We start from the raw sequence: 25,932 nt of genomic DNA on the forward strand, positions 1-25,932 counted from the left end.
CATACAGAAGAGACAGAGGAGGAGAGAGAGACAGTGAGGCAGTCACAGAGTGTGAGAGTACATACAGAAGAGACAGAGGAGGAGAGAGAGACAGTGAGGGCAGTCACAGAGTGTGAGAGTACATACAGAAGAGACAGAGGAGAGAGAGACAGTGAGGCAGTCACAGAGTGTGAGAGTACATACAGAAGAGACAGAGGAGGAGAGAGAGACAGTGAGGGCAGTCACAGAGTGTGAGAGTACATACAGAAGAGACAGAGGAGGAGGAGAGAAGACCAGAGACGCCCGCTGATTCCCTTTATGTTGCAGGAAGCAGCGAGTGTGAGGAGATGGGATGCAGAGATCTGAGAGATGATGACTCCACGTTCCTGGTGAGTAAACTTTCTAGCAGCGTCCGGTCCGTTCTGTGTCAGATACAATGTATCACCCGGACATTACCTGATACTTTGTATCCAGCTACTGACTCATAACTCTTACTGATCTGTTTATAGTGTTAGTGGCCCTGGTAACCCCTTATAATTCCACATTGCTGTTGAAGTTGTATTCATGTTACTGGCATCACCAGACAGAAGTATTATACCCCGAGTCCTCTGGGGGTGGCCGATACTAATCCTGTGCTCCCATCTTCCATGTACAGTTCCCCCATGTAAAGTGTCAGCTTTCGGTCAGAGATGCCTATAATCTCCGGGAGCAGCGAGCAAGACTACAGCAACCTCAGCTACACGTCCAGCAGCACCCTCAACCACTTCTTCCCTGTCGCAGTAGAGTCGCAGACACTTAAGGGGGTAAAGTACCAAAGGGCGCAGAGGATTTATGACCCAGATGAATTGTACTCAGTTGACCTGAAGCGAGAGATCATTATTAATGTGGGAGGAATCAAGTACCTGATGCCTTGGAGTACCCTCGATGAGTTTCCCATGACCAGACTTGGCAGGTTGAGGTTCTGCAGCAGCTACGAGGAGATCACCCAGATCTGTGATGACTTTGACGAAGACACCAATGAGTTTTTCTTTGACCGGAGCCCCTGTGCGTTCAGTATGATTGTCAGCTTCTTGGCCGCCGGGAAGCTGAGGCTGCTGCGGGAGATGTGCGCCCTGTCCTTCCAGGACGAGCTGGTGTACTGGGGCATCGAGGAGGCTCACCTGGAGAGGTGCTGTCTGCGGAGGCTCTTCCAGAGGCTGGAGGAGCTGGCAGAGACCAGCAAGGAGGAGGAAGCACAGAGGACCCGGGAGACCATCTGTGTCCTGGATGATGACTCCAGAATGGGGCAGTTTATGAGCAGACTGAGGGACATGGTGGAGAACCCGCAGTCCGGGATACCTGGGAAGGTGTTCGCCTGTCTGTCCATCATCTTCGTGGCCACCACTGCTATTAACCTGTGTATCAGCACCATGCCAGACCTGCGGGCTGAGGAAGACCGGGTGAGTGCTTCCACAGGGTGTGCATGTATGTCAGTCCTATCATAGGCTCATACATGTATGTCAGTCCTATCATAGGCTCATACATGTATGTCAGTCCTATCATAGGCTCATACATGTATGTCAGTCCTATCATAGGCTCATACATGTATGTCAGTCCTATCCTAGGCTCATACATGTATCACCTACATGTATGTCAGTAACAGTCCTATCATCTGCTCATACATGTATGTCAGTCCTATCATAGGCTCATACATGTATGTCATTCCTATCATAGGCTCATACATGTATGTCAGTCCTATCCTAGGCTCATACATGTATGTCAGTCCTATCCTAGGCTCATACATGTATGTCAGTCCTATCATAGGCTCATACATGTATCACCTACATGTATGTCAGTGACAGTCCTATCATCTTCTCATACATGTATGTCAGTCCTATCCTAGGCTCATACATGTATCACCAACATGTATGTCAGTCCTATCATCTGCTCATACATATATGTCAGTCCTATCATAGGCTCATTCATACATGTATGTCAGTCCTATCATAGGCTCATACATGTATGTCAGTCCTATCATAGGATCATACATGTATGTAAGTCCTATCATAGGCTCATACATGTATGTCAGTTCTATAATCTGCTCATACATGTATGTCAGTCCTATCATAGGCTCATTCATACATGTATGTCAGTCCTATCATAGGCTCATACATGTATGTCAGTCCTATCATAGGCTCATACATGTATGTAAGTCCTATCATAGGCTCATACATGTATGTCAGTTCTATAATCTGCACATACATGTATGTCGGTCCTATCATAGGCTCATACATGTACGTCAGTCCTATCATAGGCTCATACATGTACGTCAGTCCTATCATAGGCTCATACATGTACGTCAGTCCTATCATAGGCTCATACATGTATGTCATTCCTATCATAGGCTCATTCATACATGTATGTCAGTCCTATCATAGGCTCATACATGTATCATCTACATGTAAGTCAGTCCTATCATCTGCTCATACATGTATGTCAGTCCTATCATCTGCTCATACATGTATGCCAGTCCTATCATAGGCTCATACATGTATCATCTACATGTATGTCAGTCCTATCATAGGCTCATTCATACATGTATGTCAGTCCTATAATAGGCTCATACATGTATCATCTACATGTAAATCAGTCCTATCATCTGCTCATACATGTGTGTCAGTCCTATCATCTGCTCATACATGTATGTCAGTCCTATCATTTGCTATCACCTACATGGATGTCAGTCACCTGGTTTCTTCATATATGTATACATGTATCAAATGTTATCTCCATATATGTGTATGTTAGTCATGTTATGTGCTAGCTACATGTATGTAGATGTCAGTCTCTCCATATACTCTCTCCTAAAACATGTATGTAAACGGCAGCCATGCAATCTAATCTCCATGCATGTATACATGTATCACATACTCTCTCCATCATCATGTATGTGATAATCAAGGCTGACAGTCATCAGAACATTTACTCACAGTCAGTAAAAGTAACTAACATTCCCCTCTGTCAGTAAATAAACAGCTGTCAGTAATAATGGCTCATGTCTCTAACAGCCATTGGATTTGACACTGTGCAGATTATTCTGTCCCTTCTCTTAATTCCTGAGACCCCATTTCTATAGGTTTCACTTAATTATTACATATATTGAGTCACTGACAATCTGCCGGGTGTAACCTATCATCAGTAAATGTGTACAGGTTGGAGAAATAATACATAACAATAATATAATACATAATAATACATAACAATAATAAATAATAATACATAATAATAATACATAATAATAATAATTCATACACGTAATAATAAATATTAATAAAATAATAATAATAATGTTACATAATAATAATAATAATAATAATTCATACACGTAATAATAAATATTTATAAAATAATAATACATAATAATAATGTTACATAATAATAATAGTACATTGACCGTGCTCCTTCTTTATGTGGGTCTGATGGATGTTACAATCCACCTGTGGAGATGTTGCCGGATGTACTCACAGAACTGTGACTTGGATAATGTCCATTATTACCCAGCTTCTGTCAGGATTCACAAGCTGGGAATAGTCCCACATTGTACAGAAGTAACAACAGGAAAGTTACGTAGATGTTATCAGGACAAATGTTTGTCTGGTGCTATTAGAAATGCTAAATAATTCATTTAATACGTCAGAACAATTTTGGGAAATTTCTCTTAAAATCGGTAATAGATCATTCACCTTGTTAGTTTAGACAATAATCAGCGACATAATGTGACTCAATGTAATATTAGTCATCCATGGAACTGAACAGAAAACTGCTCCCTACTTTCACATTTGTAAGGTTCACTCAGATGTATACAGTGATATATATATATATATATATATATATATACACACACACACACACACACACACACACATATATATATATACACACACACACACACACACACACACACACACACACACACACATATATACACACACACACACACACACACACACACACATATATACACACACACACACACATATATGTATATATTAAGGCCAGAATCTCCAACCTACTATCTCTTCATACATTTCCTTTGCATTCAGCCAGAGTATCACACGTCCGAATACTCCACAACTTGTGTACTGATTTCTGTATTTGAATCACAAAATGTACAAATGTACCAAAGTAATACTTCAGCTCACTGTATAAAAGAACAGACACACTATGCTCAATGATTATTACTTTATTATACTAATAAAGCATTTATCAGTCTTCAATGATAATTGTCACTGTTCCATCGACAGTTAATATGAGACACATGAGAAAACATTGTCCCATCGCTCACATTATATATATATATATATATATATATATATATATATATATATATATATATATGTATGTATATATACATACACACATACAATCACCTACCGGATCCTTCCAATGCACAACACAATTGTCACATTACCATGTAAGTTAGTATATATTACTCAGCACTAACCTGACATTCTACTGCAGTGCTGTTATATAAGTATTACCCCTCCAGAGGCAAACACAGGATTTGTAGAGGGGGGTTTCCACACCACGCCGCCAGTGGGTGTGACCAGCATGTATGGGGGCGTGGCTATAATTTTAGACAGTGCTTGGCTGCTCTCCAACTCTTCCTATCCCCATAATATACATGGGCAATGCTGTGTGCACTACTGTTAGGTGCACACAGCTCTCCCTTTTCATGCAGAGCCATATGTAGCGGGGGCAGGGTCCAGCCACCTCAATTATACAGTTCCCTATGCTTGAAGGGGGGTTTCCAGGCACTAGGACCCCCCCCCCCACTCGGTTTGCCTGTGCCCTCCCCTCACTCCATTACAGACAGCTCACAGATGTCCCTCTCATTGACTGGACCTCATACAGGTGAAAAAATTAAGTGTGCAGTCATTTCAGTTGCAGTGATATCGCTGCCCCTGTCCCTGGGTATGAATCCATCAATCCACACATTGCATTCCTGCATAAGTCAGCAAGCTGTCAGTCACTCAGTGTCTGCTCAGTAAGAGAAGCCCCCCCCCCCCCCAACGCTGCCATTATATCATGTAGATTATTCAGCTCAGTAATACACAGGGGGCAGTAAAACATCAGATAAAGGTGATTTAATGTGAGGGAGGGCTAACGTGTGGCTGACACACGGCACCTTACACCAAGCGCAGCGGATACGCACACTCTCCTCTCACACAGAAGCCATCTTTCTGTACTGCTCTAATATTAACACACTGTAAGTAGCCAGATAAACACACCCATACACAACCAGTTGTGCTGCTCTGTGTCTCCAGGTGGAGAATGACCACAGACGAATTGAAGCTCATAATACCAAATGTAATCACATTTTATATTGGAAACCTACAAAGAAAACATATGAAAGAAGGTTGTAGAGTCATTTTCAGGGGAGATAAGAATCCGGGGAACAGATGAGAGGAGGGATATACCCAGTAGTGGCGGATTATAAGAAAATGTACCTTGTCCGTACATCCGCAGTGTTTTCACTGTCATTAGTACAGCTAATTATACTATTATGCTTATAATATAAATGTAATATGAACTGGCTGGAGGGGGGATAGGAGGGAGAAGACCCCAGAACAATGTTCATTAATGGTACCAACCAGGAATATTACACTGTGACACTTCAGTATCCGCTTGTAGATTACCCACCATCCCCTCTATACACAGATGTACTCCCAGTGCTGGGAGCACTCTTTTTTGACCAGGATACTTTCCATGGAACAGCAGCTCCTTGTAGAGACTTAGATAATCCCTGCTACTAAGGAAGGAAAATGGAATATATAATAATAGATTATATAAAATCTTCTTCATGAACAAACTACCTAAAGAAATAAGCTGCATGTACTGTGCTTTATAACCTGCAGGTGGCAGTGTTGTCACTTCTCTCCATGATGCAGTTTATGTGGTGGGGTCATTCATGGATAGTAAAAACCTGCGCAAATGCGTCTATTTGGGCTTCATTTTGGAGGCCTGTTTGCACGTGACCCATCCAAATAAAAATACACAGTATGTCTGCATCAGGTGTAGGTCTGGCGTACAAACGCGTATAGTTATGCTCCTCAGTAGTGCAGTCAGGCTGCATCAGAGTTATTAATAAGTGCCGGAGTCCCGTTACCTTATTTATACAATATAATGCTATATAATAATTTGCACAAGAGGGAACATTGTCTTAGATTTCATATAATGAAACACAAACTCCCCGACATCTGTTGTTTATCACTTTATAAATACAATAGGAATCTTCTCTCCAAATGGTCAATAAGAAAAGTGAATATATGACTGCATAATACAGCTACAACATAACAATGAAGCATTGGAGGAGTCAATACACCAACAGCCAATCAGAAACGGCTCCATAGCGCTGCTTATGTCAGCATGATATATCTTTACACCGAGCCTCCAGTGCATGTAGATAGTCCGCAAGGTTTGTTTTTTTTTTTGGGGGGGGGGGGGGGGGGCAACATTCTTTTGGGTTCTTAAAAATTGTGACAGGGAGAGGTAGAAGCGTACATTCATACACACATATCTGCTACACAGTTCTGATTTTAATGAAAATTAAATTAGTGACAAAGATTGCTGCGATCATTTTAAAAAGACAAGTGGAGCTGGAGACATAAGCATTGGTGGGGGGTGAAGGAAGACGGATGTTAAATTAACGATGAATTTATTTTCACCTACTGCCTAAGGGCCTGGTATGGAAGGTGAGGTGACGGTGAGAGTGTATTAGCCTAGGGTGACCTGAACTCTCATTCATCTCTGGGGGGGTGTGCCCCACACTTACATGTGCCTGCCCCCACTCCGTCCCCCCAGAAGTAAGGTGGCTGCAAGACTAAAATAAACACAAACCTAGATATGGAAGCATTTTGTACACAAGTGTAGTACGGGAATGAGTATACTTGCGGCACATGCAGCAAGCTCTAAGGGAGGTCCTACTTGTCCGCGTCATGTAATACTATTACCCAGCGCTTGGAACTGCCCCCATAAAAGGGGGATGTGTTTATTTTGCAGGGTTACTGGTTCACTGATAATGCACAGGGTGCTGCACGACCAATCAGGTAGACCAGGGTGGGAGGCGAATATACGGAGCAGGATTTCATATCACCCCCAGATCTCTCCGCTCTCCCCTCCCCGCAATCAGCGGAATCCGGGGGGGGGGGGGAACTGTGAGAAAAGTACCAAGGAAATTCAGCTAACACTGTATTCTTCCCATAAGGTTTACCAGGGTGCCCTATATAAAATGTAGCATTTGTGTTGCTATCATTTAGTAACAGACTTTCTTAACAGATAAGAAAAACTACATAAAAAAACAAAAGATATTACAGCTTCTGTCGCTCTCTATAGAAAAGGAAACATAAGAAATAGGGGACAAGAAATAAAAGCACAAATGGCTCATGTGGTAATTACACTAATTGTGTTTCATCTATAAATATATATATTTATACTGTACTATGTCACAAGCAGAACCCAATAACAAGAATTATGTGACACCTGTCAGTCTGACGCTCGCTTTGTACGACGATGTGAATTACAACCCTTATATAAACGTTCAATGAATGGAAACTTGGAGCCGCTGCTATCTGCAAATTGTCCTATTTCAAATCATTATGATATTTTTTGTTGTGGATTTCCATGTGGATTACGGCTCTTAGCTGCAGTCAGTGGTGGAATTTGCTGTTACTGTTGAAATGCAAATAACCCACAGAGCTGAGATCCGACGTCTCTGCAGGAAATGTGACGTTTAGGTTCCATTTATCCTCATCTGAAAATTGATTGTTCTGCTTCTCTTAACATGATTGTATCATTCATTGTAATGAAATAGTTGTAAGTACGATATATATTAATGGATGCTGCCACGGGCCACTAATCTGTGATGATGCTGACAATTAGTGATCTGCTGATCAATGCAGTCACATGACCCACTTCTTATTGTCTGAGGCCTCGTATCTGTCACTGACATTAGGTATAACATGCAGAAACATTATACAGTCTACATGATACTAGCATGGGGTAACATGGCAAATCTGCGCTGAGCGACTTCGACGGTGCTAAAGTAATCACTAGTAAACTTCAAGCACCTTTGTTGTTGGGCCTCACTTGTCTTTCTGTATTGATGCCCCCAGGTCTTATGAAGTGACAGCCGTGAGCATCGTATGTGTACAATGTCTATAGCACACATAGAGCAACACTTTATGCATAACACCTGTGGTACTGTGCTGTAATTGGTCATTTTAACCCATGGACATTGTCAGGTGCTCTCTATTATAAAGTTTAAAAAATGTTCTATTATATTTATTTTGTGGGTTTACTGTTTAAGGTACTTTTGACTGGGGCCTGAGAACATCGTTGTATTAAATCTTTATCTCCTGCTTGTCTATGTGTCCCCAATTTTGATGTAAGTTGGTCAACTTGTACCCAATTTCAGGAGATGTGCTGATCTTGTGGGAGGCAGTGACCTGTCCATTCATGTGATTGTGAGGACAGGGCTGCCTGTGACAGGGGCAGTGACATGATGTGAGGAGGGGAATGGAGGCAGCATGAAGTCACAGACTAAGAGTTATATAGTGGAAGGAGCAGGGACCCAAGCAGCACAGAGTATATCAGGAGATGAGTGATGTGTTAGTGAGGACAGGGCTGCATGTGACAGGGGCAGTGACATGATGTGAGGAGGGGAATGGAGGCAGCAGGAAGACACAGACAGAGTTATATAGAGGAAGGAGCAGGGTCCCAGCAGCACAGAGTATATCAGGAGATGAGTGATGTGTTAGTAAGGACAGGGCTGCATGTGACTGGGGCAGTGACATGATGTGAGGAGGGGAATGGAGGCAGCAGGAAGCCACAGACTGAGAGTTATATAGTGGAAGGAGCAGGGTCCTCCAGCAGCACAGAGTATATCAGGAGATGAGTGATGTGCTAGTGAGGACAGGGCTGCATGTGACAGGGGCAGTGACATGATGTGAGGAGGGGAATGGAGGCAGCAGGAAGCCACAGACTGAGAGTTATATAGTGGAAGGAGCAGGTTCCCCAGCAGCACAGAGTATATCAGGAGATGAGTGATTTGTTAGTGAGGACAGGGCTGCATGTGACAGGGGCAGTGACATGATGTGAGGAGGGGAATGGAGGCAGCAGGAAGTCACAGACTAAGAGTTATATAGTGGAAGGAGCAGGGACCCCAGCAGCACAGAGTATATCAGGAGATGAGTGATGTGTTAGTGAGGACAGGGCTGCATGTGACAGGGGCAGTGACATGATGTGAGGAGGGGAATGGAGGCAGCAGGAAGACACAGACAGAGTTATATAGAGGAAGGAGCAGGGTCCCAGCAGCACAGAGTATATCAGGAGATGAGTGATGTGTTAGTAAGGACAGGGCTGCATGTGACAGGGGCAGTGACATGATGTGAGGAGGGGAATGGAGGCAGCAGGAAGCCACAGACTGAGAGTTATATAGTGGAAGGAGCAGGGTCCCCAGCAGCACAGAGTATATCAGGAGATGAGTGATGTGTTAGTGAGGACAGGGCTGCATGTGACAGGGGCAGTGACATGATGTGAGGAGGGGAATGGTGGCAGCAGGAAGTCACAGACTGAGAGTTATATAGTGGAAGGAGCAGGGTCCCCAGCAGTGAGTGGATTCTGTTACACTAGCACAGGAAGATTATGGGGTTAAATGCAGCTCTATATGATACAGATTTAATATATAAAATGTGCTATGGGGAAAAAAAATATTATTTTCTCTACTTGTCAGATTTTTATTTTGCTTTAAAATTTACATAGTATTTATATAGACCTCCTTGAGGTTGGAGGGGAACAAGGATTCACCCCCCCAAACATCAACAGATTTGTCTGTATTACAAATGACATTTACACAGTTTGTTACAGACATTTTTTTATTGTGAACCAGAAGCTCTTAAAGTTCATTTTCAAACTCATAATAAATTATTTGCCTGCTGAATTAAAACCCCTGTGCTGTGCTCTAAGTTTACACAGATGAAAGATATTGCCGTAACAATTGGCTTTCAGTAGCCTTTACCTGTGAATCATTAAACAAGATCAGCTTTTACTGATAAGAGACTCCCTAATTCAAATAACATTGCTCATAACTGTGAATCTGAAGGAAAGCTGTGAAAATGACCACCAAAGAGCGTTCTAAGAAAATTAAAGATAAAGTTATAGACATCCACAAGATAGGAAATGCTACAAAGTAATATCCCAGTGATTGGATATCCCAGTGAGCACCGTTGGATGAATTGTGAGTAAATAGAAGCTGAATTATACCAACCCGACCCCTCAACACTCAGCGTCACAGCTAGAAGGAGACTGATGAGCGGAGTCACAGAGAGGACATCTATCACTATAACGGACCTACAGAGATCAGTGGCAGAGACTGTAGGTAAGGCGACCAGTCACCCAGAGCTCTGCATACAACTGGCCTGTGTGGGAGGTTGGCTGTACAGAAGCCTTTACTGAAGAAACCCCACATCAAAGCACATCTGGAGATTGACAAAAAAAAAAAAAAAAGTGACCTGGCTAAAATGTGGGATATGGTGTTGTGGTCAGATGAGACAAACACGGGGCTTCCTGGCCCCAATTCCAAACGTTACATGTGGCACAAGGTCAAAGCAACACTGACGTGATGAATGTTATACAATGGCCAAGTCACAGCCCAGATCTCCATCCAATACAGAAACTGTGGTTGTATTTGAAACTCACAGTCATCCAACCAACCTGAACAACCTGGAGCAAATCTGCAAAGAATGGGCAAAAATCACTGCAAGACTGTGTGCAGACCTGATGGAAGTTACCCCAACAGCTGTCATCGCAGCTAAAGGAGGTTCTACCACGTAATAGTCTGCATGGGGTTGAATACTTATGCAAATAACATTTTTCAGTCATTTTCTGGAAAAAAAAAATCTGCAGACAAATAACAAATTAATGAGTTTGAAAATGTACTTTAAGAGGCTACTAGTTCGCAACAAACTGTAAGTGTCGTTTGTAACACAGAAACATCTGTTGACTTTTGCAGGGTTGAATGGTTTTGCAAGACACTATTAATTTTTACAAAACCCTCTTTTAACATGTTGAGATGTAAATAAATGCAGTTTGTTATGAATATGATGTAGGTAGTATGACTGACATCAGAGGCGGACTAGGGAGCTGTGGGCTGCAGGGAAGCGGGAGGAGCCCACAGTTCACTAGTTCACTGTGCAGCGGGGCCCCATTATCTCCGGGGGCCCCGATGCACCACACCTGCAGTACCAATGGTATTTCCACCACTGGCTGACACACCCTCATCCGGTGCATTGTTACAGATCCGGCACTGCTCCGAGAAGATGCTATTTCTGGCTGTTCATCCTGGACCCACTGTAACAATTCAGAATCCCACTTTTCTATATCCCTTACTCCTCATAAATAAATTAAGCTGGACACACATCTATGCAATTGTCGTGCAGATCACACGATTCACAACCGTTTGGTGTCCCTCCATCATGTTTTATCATACCATAACACATCACATCTGTTGATTTGGTTTTATAAATGTCCTAAAAATCACGATCAACGATGGAACGATGTCTGGTAAATATGGCAGTGTGTACACACTCACAGCCAGCAGTGTAGGCAGATATCTGTACAGTGTAGAGAGTCAGGATCTTTTCAGCAGATGGTTATGACAGATGAAGATCACAGATCTGAAGGTAAATTGTGTAGGTGTGTACACAGGAATCTGCTGCTCATCGGGACTCTCAGTGGTTGGTGATATCGTTACAGAAATCTGAAGTAAGATTACATAGGTGTGTACCCGGCTTTACTCTTAAGTAGCTGGTTATGTGGAATATTTCCTGAATGTTACAAGGAAAGTTATGAGGAATCATTAACTGTATTTTATCTTCAAAAAAAGTCTGGTAAGTAAGGGAATGATTTTAGACCCTATAGTGAATTATTATCACGTTGTTGATGAACACAAAACTGATATTTATAAGTAAGGACGAGCGAGTGTGATTGCAAAAACTATTTAAACGTAAAATTATTTTCATGAAAACGTAATGATACTGTACTCTTAAGATGAAGAAAATAATCATAAAATATCAACATTCATTTTTTGTTAGTATGGATTTATCTAGAACGGCTTCCAGAAATATAATTGCAAATGTAATTAAAGTTATTTTTCATAACAGTGTATATTCTAAACTAACAGCTAATGTTACTTTGGACCTATCCACAAAAGACTGTTACAATATGTTTATTGAACGGTTGTTAGATGACTTTCTCCATACAGGAAATCTATCATGTACAGTCAAGTCCATAAATATTGGGACATCGACACAATTCTCATATTTTGGGCTCTATACACCACCACAATGGATTTGAAATGAAACTAACAAGATGTGCTTTAACGGCGGACTTTCAGCTTTAATTTGAGGTTATTTACATCCAAATCGATAAACGGTGTAGGAATAACAATGGTTTCTATATGTGCCTCACAATCTCATACGCATTAGGGAGGGCGATGAGTGAAAGACGGCTTTTAACACTCAATCTGGCCATTATGAGTACTTGGTCATGGCCTTCGGCCTGTGTAATGTGCCTGCTGTCTTCCAGCATCTTATCAATGAGGTTCTTCGTGATTTTCTTGGACAGTTCGTTGTAGTACATCTGGATGACATCCTAATTTATTCTCAGTCTCTGCCACAGCATCGAAACCATGTTAAACAATTTCTCCTAAGACTCAGAGAGCATCACCTCTTTGCCAGACTGGAAAAATATGAATTTGATGTTCAAAGGGTGTCCTTCCTTGGATATATAATCTCCCCCGATGGATTCTCTATGGATCCTAGCAAGGTCCAAGCCATTCTGGCATGGGTACGCCCCACGACTCTAAAAGCTATCCAAAGATTTCTTGGCTTCGCAAATTATCGGAGATTCATCCGAGCCTTTTCCGATTTGCTGGCTCCCATCACAGCTCTTACCCGCAAAGGGGTGGATTCCAGTAATTGGTCACCGGAGGCCATTGCGTCATTTGATGCCCTTAAAAAGGCATTCACCACTGCTCCGGTCCTCAAGCATCCCAATCCGCAGTTACCATTCATCCTGGAGGTAGATGCCTCTGAAGTAGGCGCTGCAGCCCTCCTATCCCAGAGGGACCCCTGTGATCATAGACTGCATCCATGTGCCTTCTTTTCATGCAAATTTTCTGTAGCTGAGGTTAACTATGATGTTGGCAACCAAGAACTTCTAGCAATTAAGTGGGCCTTTGAGGAGTGGTGTCACTGGTTGGAGGGAGCGGTTCATACAATTTCAGTCTTCACCGTTCATAAAAATTTTGTATCTCGAAACTGCCAAACGGTTAAACTCCAGACAAGCTCGATGGGCATTATTTTTCACTCGTTTTAACTTTGTCTTAACCTATAGATTTGGATCCAAAAATACCAAGGCGGATGCTTTGTCCAGGAGGTTCATTCCTCATCAACTACCTGCTGGAGAACCGCAGTCCATCATTCCATCTTCCATTATTCATGCTGGTTTGACTCAAAACTTAGGTAACACCGTGCGTCAATTCCAAAAATTAGCCCCTCCTGAAACACCTGCAAGGGCGCCTATTTGTTCCGGTACATCTACGAAGAGCTGTCCTTTCTGAGGCCCATGAGAACAAATCGGCTGGGCATCCGGGTATCTCCAAAACCCTTGAGATCCTTGCACGTTCAGTGTGGTGGCCTTCCTTGTCCTCGGCTGTCGAGAGTTTTGTCTTTACCTGTGAAGATTGCGCAAAAAACAAAACTTCCAGAACCTGCCCTTCAGGTCCACTTATGCCCTTGTCTACTCCTATGAAACCCTGGACACATCTGTCAATGGATTTTATTGTAGATCTGCCATATTCTTCAGGAAACAACACTATTTGGGTAGTTATGGACCGTTTCAGTAAGATGTCCCACTGACCAAGCTCCCCAGTGCACGGAGTCTCTCTGTGCTATTTGTACAGCATGTTTTCCGTCCTCATGGCCTAACTATCATCATCATCATTTATTTATATAGCGCCACTGATTCCGCAGCGCTGTACAGAGAACTCATTCACATCATTAACTATCGATATTGTTTCTGACCGTGGCTCCCAAATTGTTGCCCAGTTCTGGCCAGTTCTGGAAGTCCTTCTGTAGTCTCCTTGGGATTAACATCAGTCTCTCATCAGCCTATCATCCACAGTCCAATGGAAAGACTGAAAGAGTTAACCAATCTTTTGAACAATTTCTACACTTTTATACCACCGAATTTCAAGACAATTGGTCATCTCTGCTCCCGTGGGCTGAGTTCGCATATAATAACTTGTGTCATTCCTCCACTCAAACCTCTCCATTCTACTGCAATTTTGGTTTTCATCCAAGATCCAATTCCCTGATTGTCTTTCTCAACCATTTTAGCCACCTGGAGATGTGTTCCACTGCTTCACATCTCAGGACTGTCTGGAAGAAAGTTCACGCTGCTCTACTACGGGCCCCTCACCAGTCTAAAAAATTTGCTGGCCGTCATCGAAAAAATTGTTCATTTAGAGTCGGTCAAAAGGTCTGGCTCTCCACTTGCAATATCAAGCTGAAACAGCCCTGTAAAAAACTTGGCCCTAGATTCCTTGGACCATTTCCTATTATTAAACAGGTTAATCCTGTTGCCTTCAGTTAAAGCTTCCTCGTTCACTTAGGATTCCAAACACTTTCCATTGTTCTCTCCTGAAGCCTGCTATCCCTGCATGCAAGTCTAGGATCCGCTACTTACGGAAATCTCAGCCTGTCAACTTGGAGGATCATCAGGAATTTGTGGTGGAAAAAATTCTTAACTCTAGAAAAGTTCAGGGGCAAATCCATTTCCTGGTTCAGGGGAAAGATGGCCTGGAGCCACGATCTTGGGTTCCGTGGAGACGATCTTGGGTTCCGTGGAGATGAGGGAGTTTTTCAAACAATTTCCGAACAAACCTGGATCTCGGGGTTCCTTAACCCGCCTCAAGGGGGGTACTGTCACAAGCCGCGGCTCTTTCGGCTCGCTCCTTCTCACTGCCCCTCGTCCCGGCCGCCGTTAAGACAATTGGGACGTCACTTCCGCCGCTACCCGGCCGTTGCCAGGGCAATTCTCCTCCAGCCCCTGCATGCATCCCGGCTGGCAAAACACAGCCGGGCGCGCAAGTTAATTAAATTAGCACTGCGACCCGGCAAGCTTTTACCCGGGCGCAGGCACAGCATTATTATTAGCAGCTGGGTCCCATTATCTGCTTATGGAGCTTGCCTCCTGATTGTCTACTATCTAAGGCACGGGGGGGGGCTTAGCCTCCCTACCGGTTATAGCGTTCCAGTCCTGCACTGTTGCTGACCTGCTATTGGATTCCTGTATAGCTGATCTACCGTTGTGACCCTCTGCCTGTACCTTGGACATTGCCTGTGACCCTGACCTTTGGCTTGTATTCTGGACTTCGCTATTTGCCTGTGACTCTGACCTTTTTGGCTTGTATTCTGGACTTTGCTGTTTTGCTACGGACCTCTGACGTCGGTCTGCCTCTGACCACCCGCTGTAGCCTGGGCTAGCGCCCCCCGATTCCACCTGCGCTGCGGCCATCTTTGATGAGCTTTTACTACTCTGAGCCGAAGTCCTGGGGGCATCTGAGTACCTGTGAGCACATAAAGCGTTACAGGAAAGTCGGCTGCTATAGGTGAAGATCTCTACCCTAACTGTTCTCTAAAAGCTCATCTAGGTGGTCGTAGGCCATAACACTGATATGCATCAAGTCGTTAGTAAATGAGGGTGATACGAGCTGTGCCAGCTTAATACATAACCTCCATGGTGGGGTCACTTCTGAGGTCTGGTGTTCCAAAGACTGGTTCCCACATGCACAGTCCCGGCATCACTGCAGGAACACTGGATGATGCCGTTATACAGTATAATCGTAGTGTGTACTTTCAGTGTACATGGTCCATATTGTTTAATAATGATCCCAACACCTCTCAGAATTCTATTTCCAACGCTTCCCATCCCAGGTTTATTATGGGGTGCAGGTAACAGGCTAAGGAACAAATATTCATTCAGGTTTCTAAAGATAGAAAACCATTTTCCGTTGTGTTATAACATGTTCGTCTCTTCTGCAATTATTCATTTATGAGAATGAGACTTAGCTGGGAACAGGGAACATTGTGCTTTCTTCTCCCATTTACCATAACATGAGACCAATTACCACAGCAAGAGTGCAAAGATGTAAGAGGCATTTTAATAATGAGAATCGAGGCAAACAGGCGTGCAATTATTATTCACACTATTATTCAATAAAGATGTGATAGTTACTGAGTGATAGTAACTGACAGGAGCTGTGTGATAGTTTCTGAGTGATAGTTACTGACATGAGCTGTGTGAAAGTTACTGAGTGATAGTAACTGACAGGAACTGTGTGATAGTTTCTGAGTGATAGTTACTGACATGAGCTGTGTGAAAGTTACTGAGTGATAGTAACTGACAGGAACTGTGTGATAGTTACTAAGTGACAGTTACTGACAGGAGCTGTGTGATAGTTACTAAGTGACAACTGTGTGATAGTTACGGACAGGAGCTGTGTGATAGTTACTGACAGGAACTGTGTGATAGTTACTGACAGCAGCTGTGTGATAGTTACTGACAGCAGCTGTGTGATATTTACTGACAGGAGCTGTGTGATAGTTACTGAGTGATAGTTACTGACGGGAGCTGTGTGATAAGTACTGATGGGAGCTGTGTGATAGTTACTGAGTGATAGTTACTGACAGGAGCTGTGTGATAGTTACTGAGTGGAGCTGTGTGATAGTTACTGAGTGGAGCTGTGTGATAGTTACTGAGTGATAGTTACTGACAGGAGCTGTGTGATAGTTACTGACAGGAGCTGTGTGACAGTTACTGAGTGATAGTTACTGACAGGAGCTGTGTGATAGTTACTGACAGGAGCTGTGTGACAGTTACTGAGTGATAGTTACTGACGGGAGCTGTGTGATAATTACTGAGTGATAGTAACTGACAGAAGCTGTGTGATAGTTACTGACAGGAGCTGTGTGACAGTTACTGAGTGATAGTTACTGACGGGAGCTGTGTGATAGTTACTGACAGGAGCTGTGTGATAGTTACTGAGTGGAGCTGTGTGATAGTTACTGAGTGATAGTTACTGACAGGAGCTGTGTGATAGTTACTGAGTGGAGCTGTGTGATAGTTACTGAGTGATAGTTACTGACAGGAGCTGTGTGACAGTTACTGAGTGATAGTTACTGACAGGAGCTGTGTGATAGTTACTGACAGGAGCTGTGTGACAGTTACTGAGTGATAGTTACTGACAGGAGCTGTGTGATAATTACTGAGTGATAGTAACTGACAGAAGCTGTGTGATAGTTACTGACAGGAGCTGTGTGACAGTTACTGAGTGATAGTTACTGACGGGAGCTGTGTGATAGTTACTGACGGGAGCTGTGTGATAGTTACTGACGGGAGCTGTGTGGTAATTACTGATGCTGTTGATTAGACAATTTGCCAATCGCCTGAGCCTGCCACCTACGGGTACTAATATTTAATATTGATGCCAGGATTATCCCAGCTGTCAGTGTAGCTGATATAATAGGCTGCAGTGAGTCAGGAACTGATCATCCCGCTGGCTGCAAGTGTCAGGCTGTATCCATTTCATGCTGGATTCTTTATCCCACCTCTCAGCAGCTTGTTACAAGTAGTATTCTATTTCCCTTATGCGTTAATTAATATGTCTGCCTATTACTCAGCACGAGTTTATGCCACAGAATCATTACATTGATTTCTCTTTCCTTTGGCAGAGACTCCGATCATTTCTGTTCATCTGCTCTCTAAACACATTTGTCCTGGATATTTTATTTATTGCTTAGAGATATCTATATTAATGCAACACACTATTATGCTGACTGCAGATTACAGGATAAAGAACCTATTTGTTCATCCTAAGGGTTATTAAAGCAAAACATTGACACGTACAGAACTGATTCTGACAACCTGTATTTCTCAAAGTTTTGTTGAACTACAAGTTCCAGCATGCCTTCCAGCTGGATATTTGTAGAGCATGCTGGTATTTGTAGTTCCACAACAGGTGGAGAGCCACAGGTTGGGTGCTGCCAGGGCAACAGTTGGAGGCTTGCAGGGTGCTTACAGAGTGGTAAACAGATTCGGTGACATATTGGGTTTTTATAGTGAGACGTTACAATGTTAGGAGTGCATTTATAAACAATTTAATGCTGAAAATCTTTTGATTACAGAGGTCGGAACATTAGTGCCACAAATGAAGAAGAAAGGTCCTCATGACCGACGTCTTCATCCATATGAGCAGTAGCTTAGTGCTCGGCTCCGTGCTGTCAGGCGCAGTCTTTGCTGTTTGTGATGTAGGAGAAGGCGGAGGGAGAATACTACATTTCTATAGAATTTGACAGGAAATGTGTGTTAGAGTAGAAAGATGCACTTTAGCTGCACTTCATAATAAATTGGTCACTTTTGGGATTAGTTGCTTTTTACAAATTCTTTTCACAGTAAATTCATGGTAAATTCTTTTCATAGTTTTATGACGTATAAACTGCTTCTTGGAACAAACAAGATTAAGCAGATTGAGTGGCGTGTCGTATGGTTCCTGCAACGTGTCAGCTTTCACAAGGGTTTGTCCACTGGGGGCAGTGTTGTGTTACTATCTATGACTTATAATTCATTGTATCCTTGGCAGACACACAGGATCCTGTGCAGCGGACGCACATCGCCAAAACCAAATTATTCTGACTCCTCAAACTAGCAATGCTAACCACTCTGCCGCCGTGTCACTCAGTCATTATCTTATTATCCCTTCCTTAGTGTGACTGTAGCATTTCATACAGCGCTCAAACCTCTCCAATATGTTTTACATAGAGCATGCTCCGCCGTTACTGTGCTATATGTAACATCCCAAATACATGGATTATATCATTATTATACAGTTGTATCTGTAATGTCCCCTTTTACTAATAACTTAATAAGGAAAATTGAAATGTAAAAACAAATACAAACAGCAAGTCCCTCAGTAGCCCCAAGTTCATTTTATCTCAGGCAGGGGCACTTACATGTGTGTACTTACCACACTAGGGGGCATATTTAATAAAGCACGATAGTGCTTTTAACGGGTCATTAAGGTCCCACAGTGTCCTCCGCAAATTTATTAAGGGGGCATCGCAGCAGATATCATGGATATCTGCTGCTTTGCATTCCTCTTCGTTTTTGGGAGCAGTCACCATTCAACAGAATGGTGACTGCTCCTGGTCGCAATCTAACAAGTCCCGAAAAAACATTTTTTTCGGGAACTTGTCATGTTAATGTACCAGCTGAAGCTGGCGTACATCATCCGAATGGAAGAAATCTAATGCTGTCAGCTCTGCTCCGAAGAGCAGAGCTGGACAGCGCATGTGTGGAGGGATCACATGATCCCTCCCTGTCACTCAGCGCTCTCCCTGCACAGAGAGGGGATCTGTGTGCGCATGTCCAGTTCTTGGAACTGGACATGCGCAATTGAAGAGTGAAGAGAAGACCCGAAGACAGCGCTTCCGAAGAGGGGAGTAAGTATGATTTTTTTTTATCACTGAAACAGCAGTTTTTCGGAACTGCTGTTTCTGTGCAGGGCTGTACATAAATGTGAGAAGTAGTTCAATCCTTATCATTGCGATAAGGATTGAAAACTACTTTTCACTTTATGTGAATATTGATAAATGTGCCCCATGGGGTGAATGGGGCAAATAGGGCCCTTGGGTAGCTCGTTTGATACTGATATTAATTGGTCACTGTTCCCCGATAATATGAACGGATCACGGATATGAACTCAGTCGCTGCAGCCGTCAGACAGGAAGGATCTGTCCGCAAAGTAAGAGACTAATTACCAAGAAGAGGAGACAGGTACTGGCACTTTAGAAGCTGGAAAGTCAGAAAACTGCAGGTAACAGCCCCCCCCCCCCCCCACTGCATTCAGTGCAGACGGAGACACATTTTTATCTTGGAACTTTGAAAATTAATTTGAAATCAAAGCTTCACCTGCGGTGTTTCATGCTGTAATTGCGGAGATATCCGCTTACTCCCCAGAGATGCTGTGTCCTAACCATCAGTGCCGATTCCAAGGAGAGATTGCTGCAGGCAGGAACAGAAACCACAAGTGCTCCCCCCTCCCCCCCTCATCCATCCTCAGTAGCTGCTGGTTCTGGCTGAACAAAGCTAAACACCCCGCAGAAGCCCCCAGCGCACAGGGGCCGCCCAGGGAAATGCCAGTGGTGCCAGCCCTAATGCCAATACATAAGTGAGGAATTACAGAGGGTCAACGTGGGGTGTGTATGGGGGGTCTCTATTAAGATTTTCTTTTCCTTCAGTGTTTTTTTTTTACATTTTCCCTGGTGCACTACAGTCCCCAGCAGGTCCTGGCTGTCAGGGCATGCTGGCACTTGTGGTTCATAAGCCACTGAGGTTATTTCCAGGGCTGTGAGAGTGGTCCTGGTACTATTAGCATGGCACATGGGGGGGGGGGGGGGGGGGGGGTTTCTGGTCCGATCATCTAGGGAATTCAGTTCCGCGCTGACAAGAATGGACTAGAGATGAGCGGGCTCGGATTCCGCTAATCCGAGCCCACCCGAACAGTGCGGATCCGAACGGGATCCGAGCACTGTTCTGATATTTCCGGCAGGCAAAAAATTGAAAACGAGGCTCTGTCGTCCAAGTCTCGAGTCGAATCTCGCGAGGGGTGGGAGGGAGGGCCCAGAACAATTCCATCTTGTACCTCTTTTTTTGGCATTATGTGCTCAAGCTACCTCGGTGCAACCTTTTGGCCTAAAAACAATATTGTGGGGTGTTCAGAATAGACTGGAAATTAGTGGAAATGATTGTTATTGAATGTTATTGAGGTTAATAATAGCGTAGGAGTAAAAAAAAAACCCACAAAACTGTTTTTTAGCACTTTTTATGCTTTTTTAAAAATAAATCAGAACCAAAACCTTTCGTCGGATGTTTTGGCAAAACAAATCAGAACCCAAAACCTCAAGCTAATCAGAACCCAAAACACTAAAAGTGGCCGGTGCACACGCTTAGAATGGACTGGTTGTTACTATGGCGTGTGCTCTACCGGTCTTCCAGCTATAGTGCCGTCAGCCATGGCTGGCATGTCCTAGTGCTGATATCAGCAATTTCAGGGGTTGTTATGGCCGCCGCACCGGTGGAGCGATGCTGTGATTGGACCACACATCTTGGGGACAAAATGACACAATTTGCAGCAAATCTTGTTATCGAGGCCGGCGTCCTGCCCCCTTCCTAGTAGTAGGAAGACCTGCTCTCCTGGGGATGGGGGGAACTACCCAAGATGTTAGGACATGGCGGGAGTAGGCAAGTGCTGTTTCCCTGCTAGTAAGAAGTGAGGTTTATGGTATCAGATATAATACTCCTTAAAGTACATAATAGCTGAACAAAAGGAGACATTAATATTCAGTATTACACTATAAATTCTTCCTATAATCATCCATCATTCCTACAAATGACTCTCAGTGGAATCAACTTTTTCTGCTTTATAGTACTAAGAACTTTGATATTAGCAGAATTAGAGGACGTGCAGCAATATTATGCCAAGAACAACTTCATCTCACGTTTATTGGCCTTGAGCGGAGCCTTCGGCTTAATGCCGGTAAATTCATATTGTAATCTGAAGTGTGGAGGAAAAAAAAGATTTTATTACACACCGTCCGCAGATATTAAAATGCTTCAGGTGACTTTTATTTGAAGCCATTTATTCTGGAAGTGATTTATAGCCGGTTCAGCAGTGATACCTCACAGGGGATCATATTGCAGGATCTGCGGCATCTACCTTGACCTTCACAAAATAATACAACCGCCAGGGTTTACTTTAGGAATAAAGGACAGGAGTTCCCATAGAAGAACTGGAAGCCGTACAGTCCCCGCGGCTTAGATAGTTCCTGGATCCTTGGCTACAGAGTAACTGAGTACTTACTAGGCTTTGTTGCCACTGGCGTATCTCACAACATATCTAATCATTGACTTTGTCACGTCTCTGGGGGTATGTTGAGCATGTTTTAAGCATTAAGCTGCCCTGTACCCACCTCCAAACACCCGGTCACTGTAATAGCAGAGCAGCGGTGAGAGGGAGATACCTCCCAACTTTCGCACTTGTGGGACAATGTTGCCTCAATCGGGACGGTGGGACCTCAAATCGGAACCGTAACGCTTCGATAGGGCAGATAAGTTGTCCAACTGGGCCACCCGGCACCAGGCCAGAAGCTAGGGGGGAGATATGCCATCGATCATGTTAATAATCTGCTTCCTCCCCCCACCCAAATAATATGGATCCTGTTCACAGTCAAAGAAGGGGCAAGCGAGACCTTTGAGGCCTGGGGGGATAAAGGGTGCCCCCATCAGCTCCGGGGCCGGTCCCTTGCGTTGCGGTTTCTATCCCTCCGTTATAATCAATGAAAATGTATTTAGCCATAGACTAGTGCTGTGTCTTTATATCAAATGGGACATGGAATGGTAAATCTACAGTATACAGAGGATAAGGGACATCAGGTCTCAGTTATATTTCATCAGGGACTGGATCTGCTCCACGCTCTAATGAAGATATTTCATTTGTGACATTCTCATAATGAATTATCTCCCAATTTGTAATACTTCTTATTCAGCAGATCCAAAAATAACCCGCAAACTTGGACAGACTCGTTATTTATCATGTCTCCTGCTAAGACTGTGACATTTTATCTAATAGGTACCACACCAGCCGAATTTAAATCTCTCTTCTTATCATCCCAGATCCTCGCCGCTCACTCCCCACGTGCACTTCATCAGAATTAAAGCGGCGTATGTCCCTTATGTCTGATTGAGAGCTCTGCAGCACAATGTATCTTCTCCTCCATCGCCCAACGCCTGGTATCCCAGGAACAATCCAGTCTTATAATGATAATAGGAGGGAGCATGTTTACTGCTGGGAACATAGTTTTATTTATTACTGTTTAATTATAAAGCGCCACCATATTACATAGTGCAGTACAGAGAATATTTAATCATTCACATCTGTCTCTGCCCCTTTGGAACTTACAGTGTAAATTATTTAACACACACACAGGTCCATGTTTTGCAGCACCCAGTTAGCCTATCAGATCATACTAACACCACACAGTCATGGCCAAGGAATCACCAGCGCTGTCAGGCAGCCATGTGATCTCCTGAATCAGAGTCTGCCCTGCCTGGTAAAACAAGTGCATATTATGTGGCCACAAGGGGCGCTGTTCCATTACAGTCATTTGTATTGCATGTCATAGAACAGTCATTACGGCCGTGGTGATTGGTCTTAATAGATGGAGCAAAGTTATAAGAAACATTGAAAATTGCTCTTAAAAGGACGTTAAAATGACACATACTATTTTGTCTATTGGTTTTGTAAAACTGGATAATTAAAATAGTACCATTTATGACAGTTGCCTCATGAACAGGTCTCAGGCTGGTTAACGCTAAATAGCTTTCACAAAAACAATGGTTAAAAAAAACCCTAACGAAGTATAATGTGATCTATGGTCAGTGAAAAGGGAAGGTCTACCCTACTGCGGATTTCTTTGCCTGACAACCATCTCCAGGTGTCAGCTCCGCCCCAAACTGCAACAGCAGACACAAACCAGGTGAGGGCGGCACTGACGGAATGAATGAGAGCGAGGACTGCAGGGTGACGGCAGTCCATGTCATCTGCTTAGAGGGGAACATTCCTAAACATAGGGTATATTCCCCATACAGATGAAGATTTTATGAAAAACACCTGGGATTTAATTATTAAGCTACAGTGCACTGAAAAAGAACATTTAACTTCTTGCAAAATACACTGATACTGAAAAATAATAAGTACAATACAATAAATAAATCATTGAATTAGCCCACCAAGCCTCCTATAGGGCGACAGTGGCAGAGATAGAGGGAGGCCATTCTGTATCACACCATGGTGCATGACCTACAGTATGAGAGTTGAACAACGTTATTCCTGTCTTATTATTGAGATGTGCCCCAAATTGACTTCTCCTCTTTCTCCTTCCAGGGCGAATGTTCTCAGAAATGCTACAACATCTTCATCATCGAGACGGTTTGTGTGGGCTGGTTCTCTCTGGAGTTCTTATTGCGATTTGTCCAAGCAAAGAGCAAGTGCCAGTTCTTCAAGGGGCCCCTGAACATTATCGACGTGTTGGCCATCTTGCCGTATTACGTTTCACTCGTAGTGGAGGACGAGCAAAAAACTCTCGACAAGCCCAGCAGCAACTCGTACCTGGAGAAGATTGGGCTGGTGCTGCGGGTTTTACGTGCCTTGAGAATATTGTATGTGATGCGTCTTGCCAGACACTCGCTCGGCCTACAGACATTAGGCCTCACCGTCAGAAGGTGCACCAGGGAATTTGGGCTCCTCTTGCTCTTCCTCTGTGTGGCCGTCACTCTCTTTGCGCCGCTAGTCCACCTCGCTGAAAACGAAATGGGCCGATGCCAGGAGTTCACGAGTGTCCCCGCGTCCTATTGGTGGGCTATCATCTCCATGACAACGGTGGGCTATGGAGATATGGTACCTAGAAGCATCCCTGGTCAGGTGGTGGCTTTGAGTAGCATCCTAAGTGGGATCTTAATCATGGCCTTTCCCGCTACTTCCATATTTCATACATTCTCCCGGTCCTACGCTGAGCTAAAGCGTGACCAGGAGAGACTTCAAAGTCGGCTTATGAGGCTGAAAGACACCAGTCAGTCAGGGGAGAGCGATTCCTTCAATGACACAGACAGCTTAGTCTCAGAAGAAACATACAAGTATTTCTACACAGGGAAATAGATATTTAGGGGGCAGCTGCCTCTTTGGTTTCATAATGTAAGCAGAAAGGACATGGATCTTCTAGCGAACTAGATGAAAGGACATGGATCTTATAGCGAGCCATGTGAAAGGACATGGAGCTTACAGCGAGCTCTGTGAAAGGACATGGATCTTATAGCGAGCCATGTGAAAGGACATGGAGCTTACAGCGAGCTCTGTGAAAGGACATGGATCTTATAGCGAGCCATGTGAAAGGACATGGAGCTTACAGCGAGCTCTGTGAAAGGACATGGATCTTATAGCGAGCTCTGTGAAAGGACATGGACCTTATAGCGAGCTCTGTGAAAAGACATGGAGCCTATAGTGAGCTCTGTGGAAGGACATGGAGCCTATAGCGAGCTACGTGAAAGGACATGGAGTCTATAGCGAACTATGTGAAAGGACATGGAGTCTATAGCGAGCTATGTGAAAGGACATGGAGCCTATAGTGAGCTCTGTGAAAGGACATGGAGCCTATAGCGAGCTCTGTGAAAAGACATGGAGCCTATAGCGAGCTATGTGCCCTTTCAGATACCAAGTACAGATCAGATTCTGCTGGAGAGGACACCATAATATTTAACACGGAGAAGGATGTTATCAGGAACTGGAAGATATCTGAATTACCCCTCACACAGGAGGTAGTAGGTGATCAGCCTTTAAAGAGTTAATCAAAAGCTGGAGTAAAGGGAAGAATGATCTGTGTCTGATACAAGGTACAATGTATATCTGATTACCATATTTATAGTAATCAGATATTCTGAAAATGATGTATACTGGAGACAGATACTGTATTATAAAATATCTGGCTTAATTAGTTTGCAGAGGAAAATATTGAAATTTTAAATAAATAGCCATTTATTTGCACAATTCTATGAGCTTTCATGATGGTGTAATAACATGTCATGTGACTGAGTGTTATAATGATATCACATGGATGCATAATAACGTGTTATGTGGGAAATTACAATATAAAAACCCCCCAATAATTTATAGTTATCTAACAAATAGAAGTCAGATAAACTCTGATATCTTATTCTTACACAAGGAGAGGGCTACACAGA

General features: G+C 43.5%; 1 protein-coding gene across 1 annotated transcript; it reads left to right on the plus strand.

Moving 5' to 3' along the window:
- Positions 1-208: 208 nt before the first annotated feature.
- Positions 209-25,716, plus strand: KCNG4 (potassium voltage-gated channel modifier subfamily G member 4). The gene is made up of 3 exons (XM_075189370.1): positions 209-368; positions 635-1,418; positions 24,083-25,716. Exons 2-3 carry the CDS (start codon positions 669-671, stop codon positions 24,851-24,853), a joined length of 1,521 nt encoding a protein of 506 aa, XP_075045471.1. The 5' UTR covers positions 209-368; positions 635-668; the 3' UTR covers positions 24,854-25,716.
- The last annotated feature ends 216 nt before the right edge of the window (positions 25,717-25,932 follow it).

Source organism: Mixophyes fleayi, chromosome 10 (genome assembly GCF_038048845.1).
Source record: "Mixophyes fleayi isolate aMixFle1 chromosome 10, aMixFle1.hap1, whole genome shotgun sequence".
Taxonomy (NCBI): Eukaryota; Metazoa; Chordata; class Amphibia; order Anura; family Limnodynastidae; genus Mixophyes; species Mixophyes fleayi.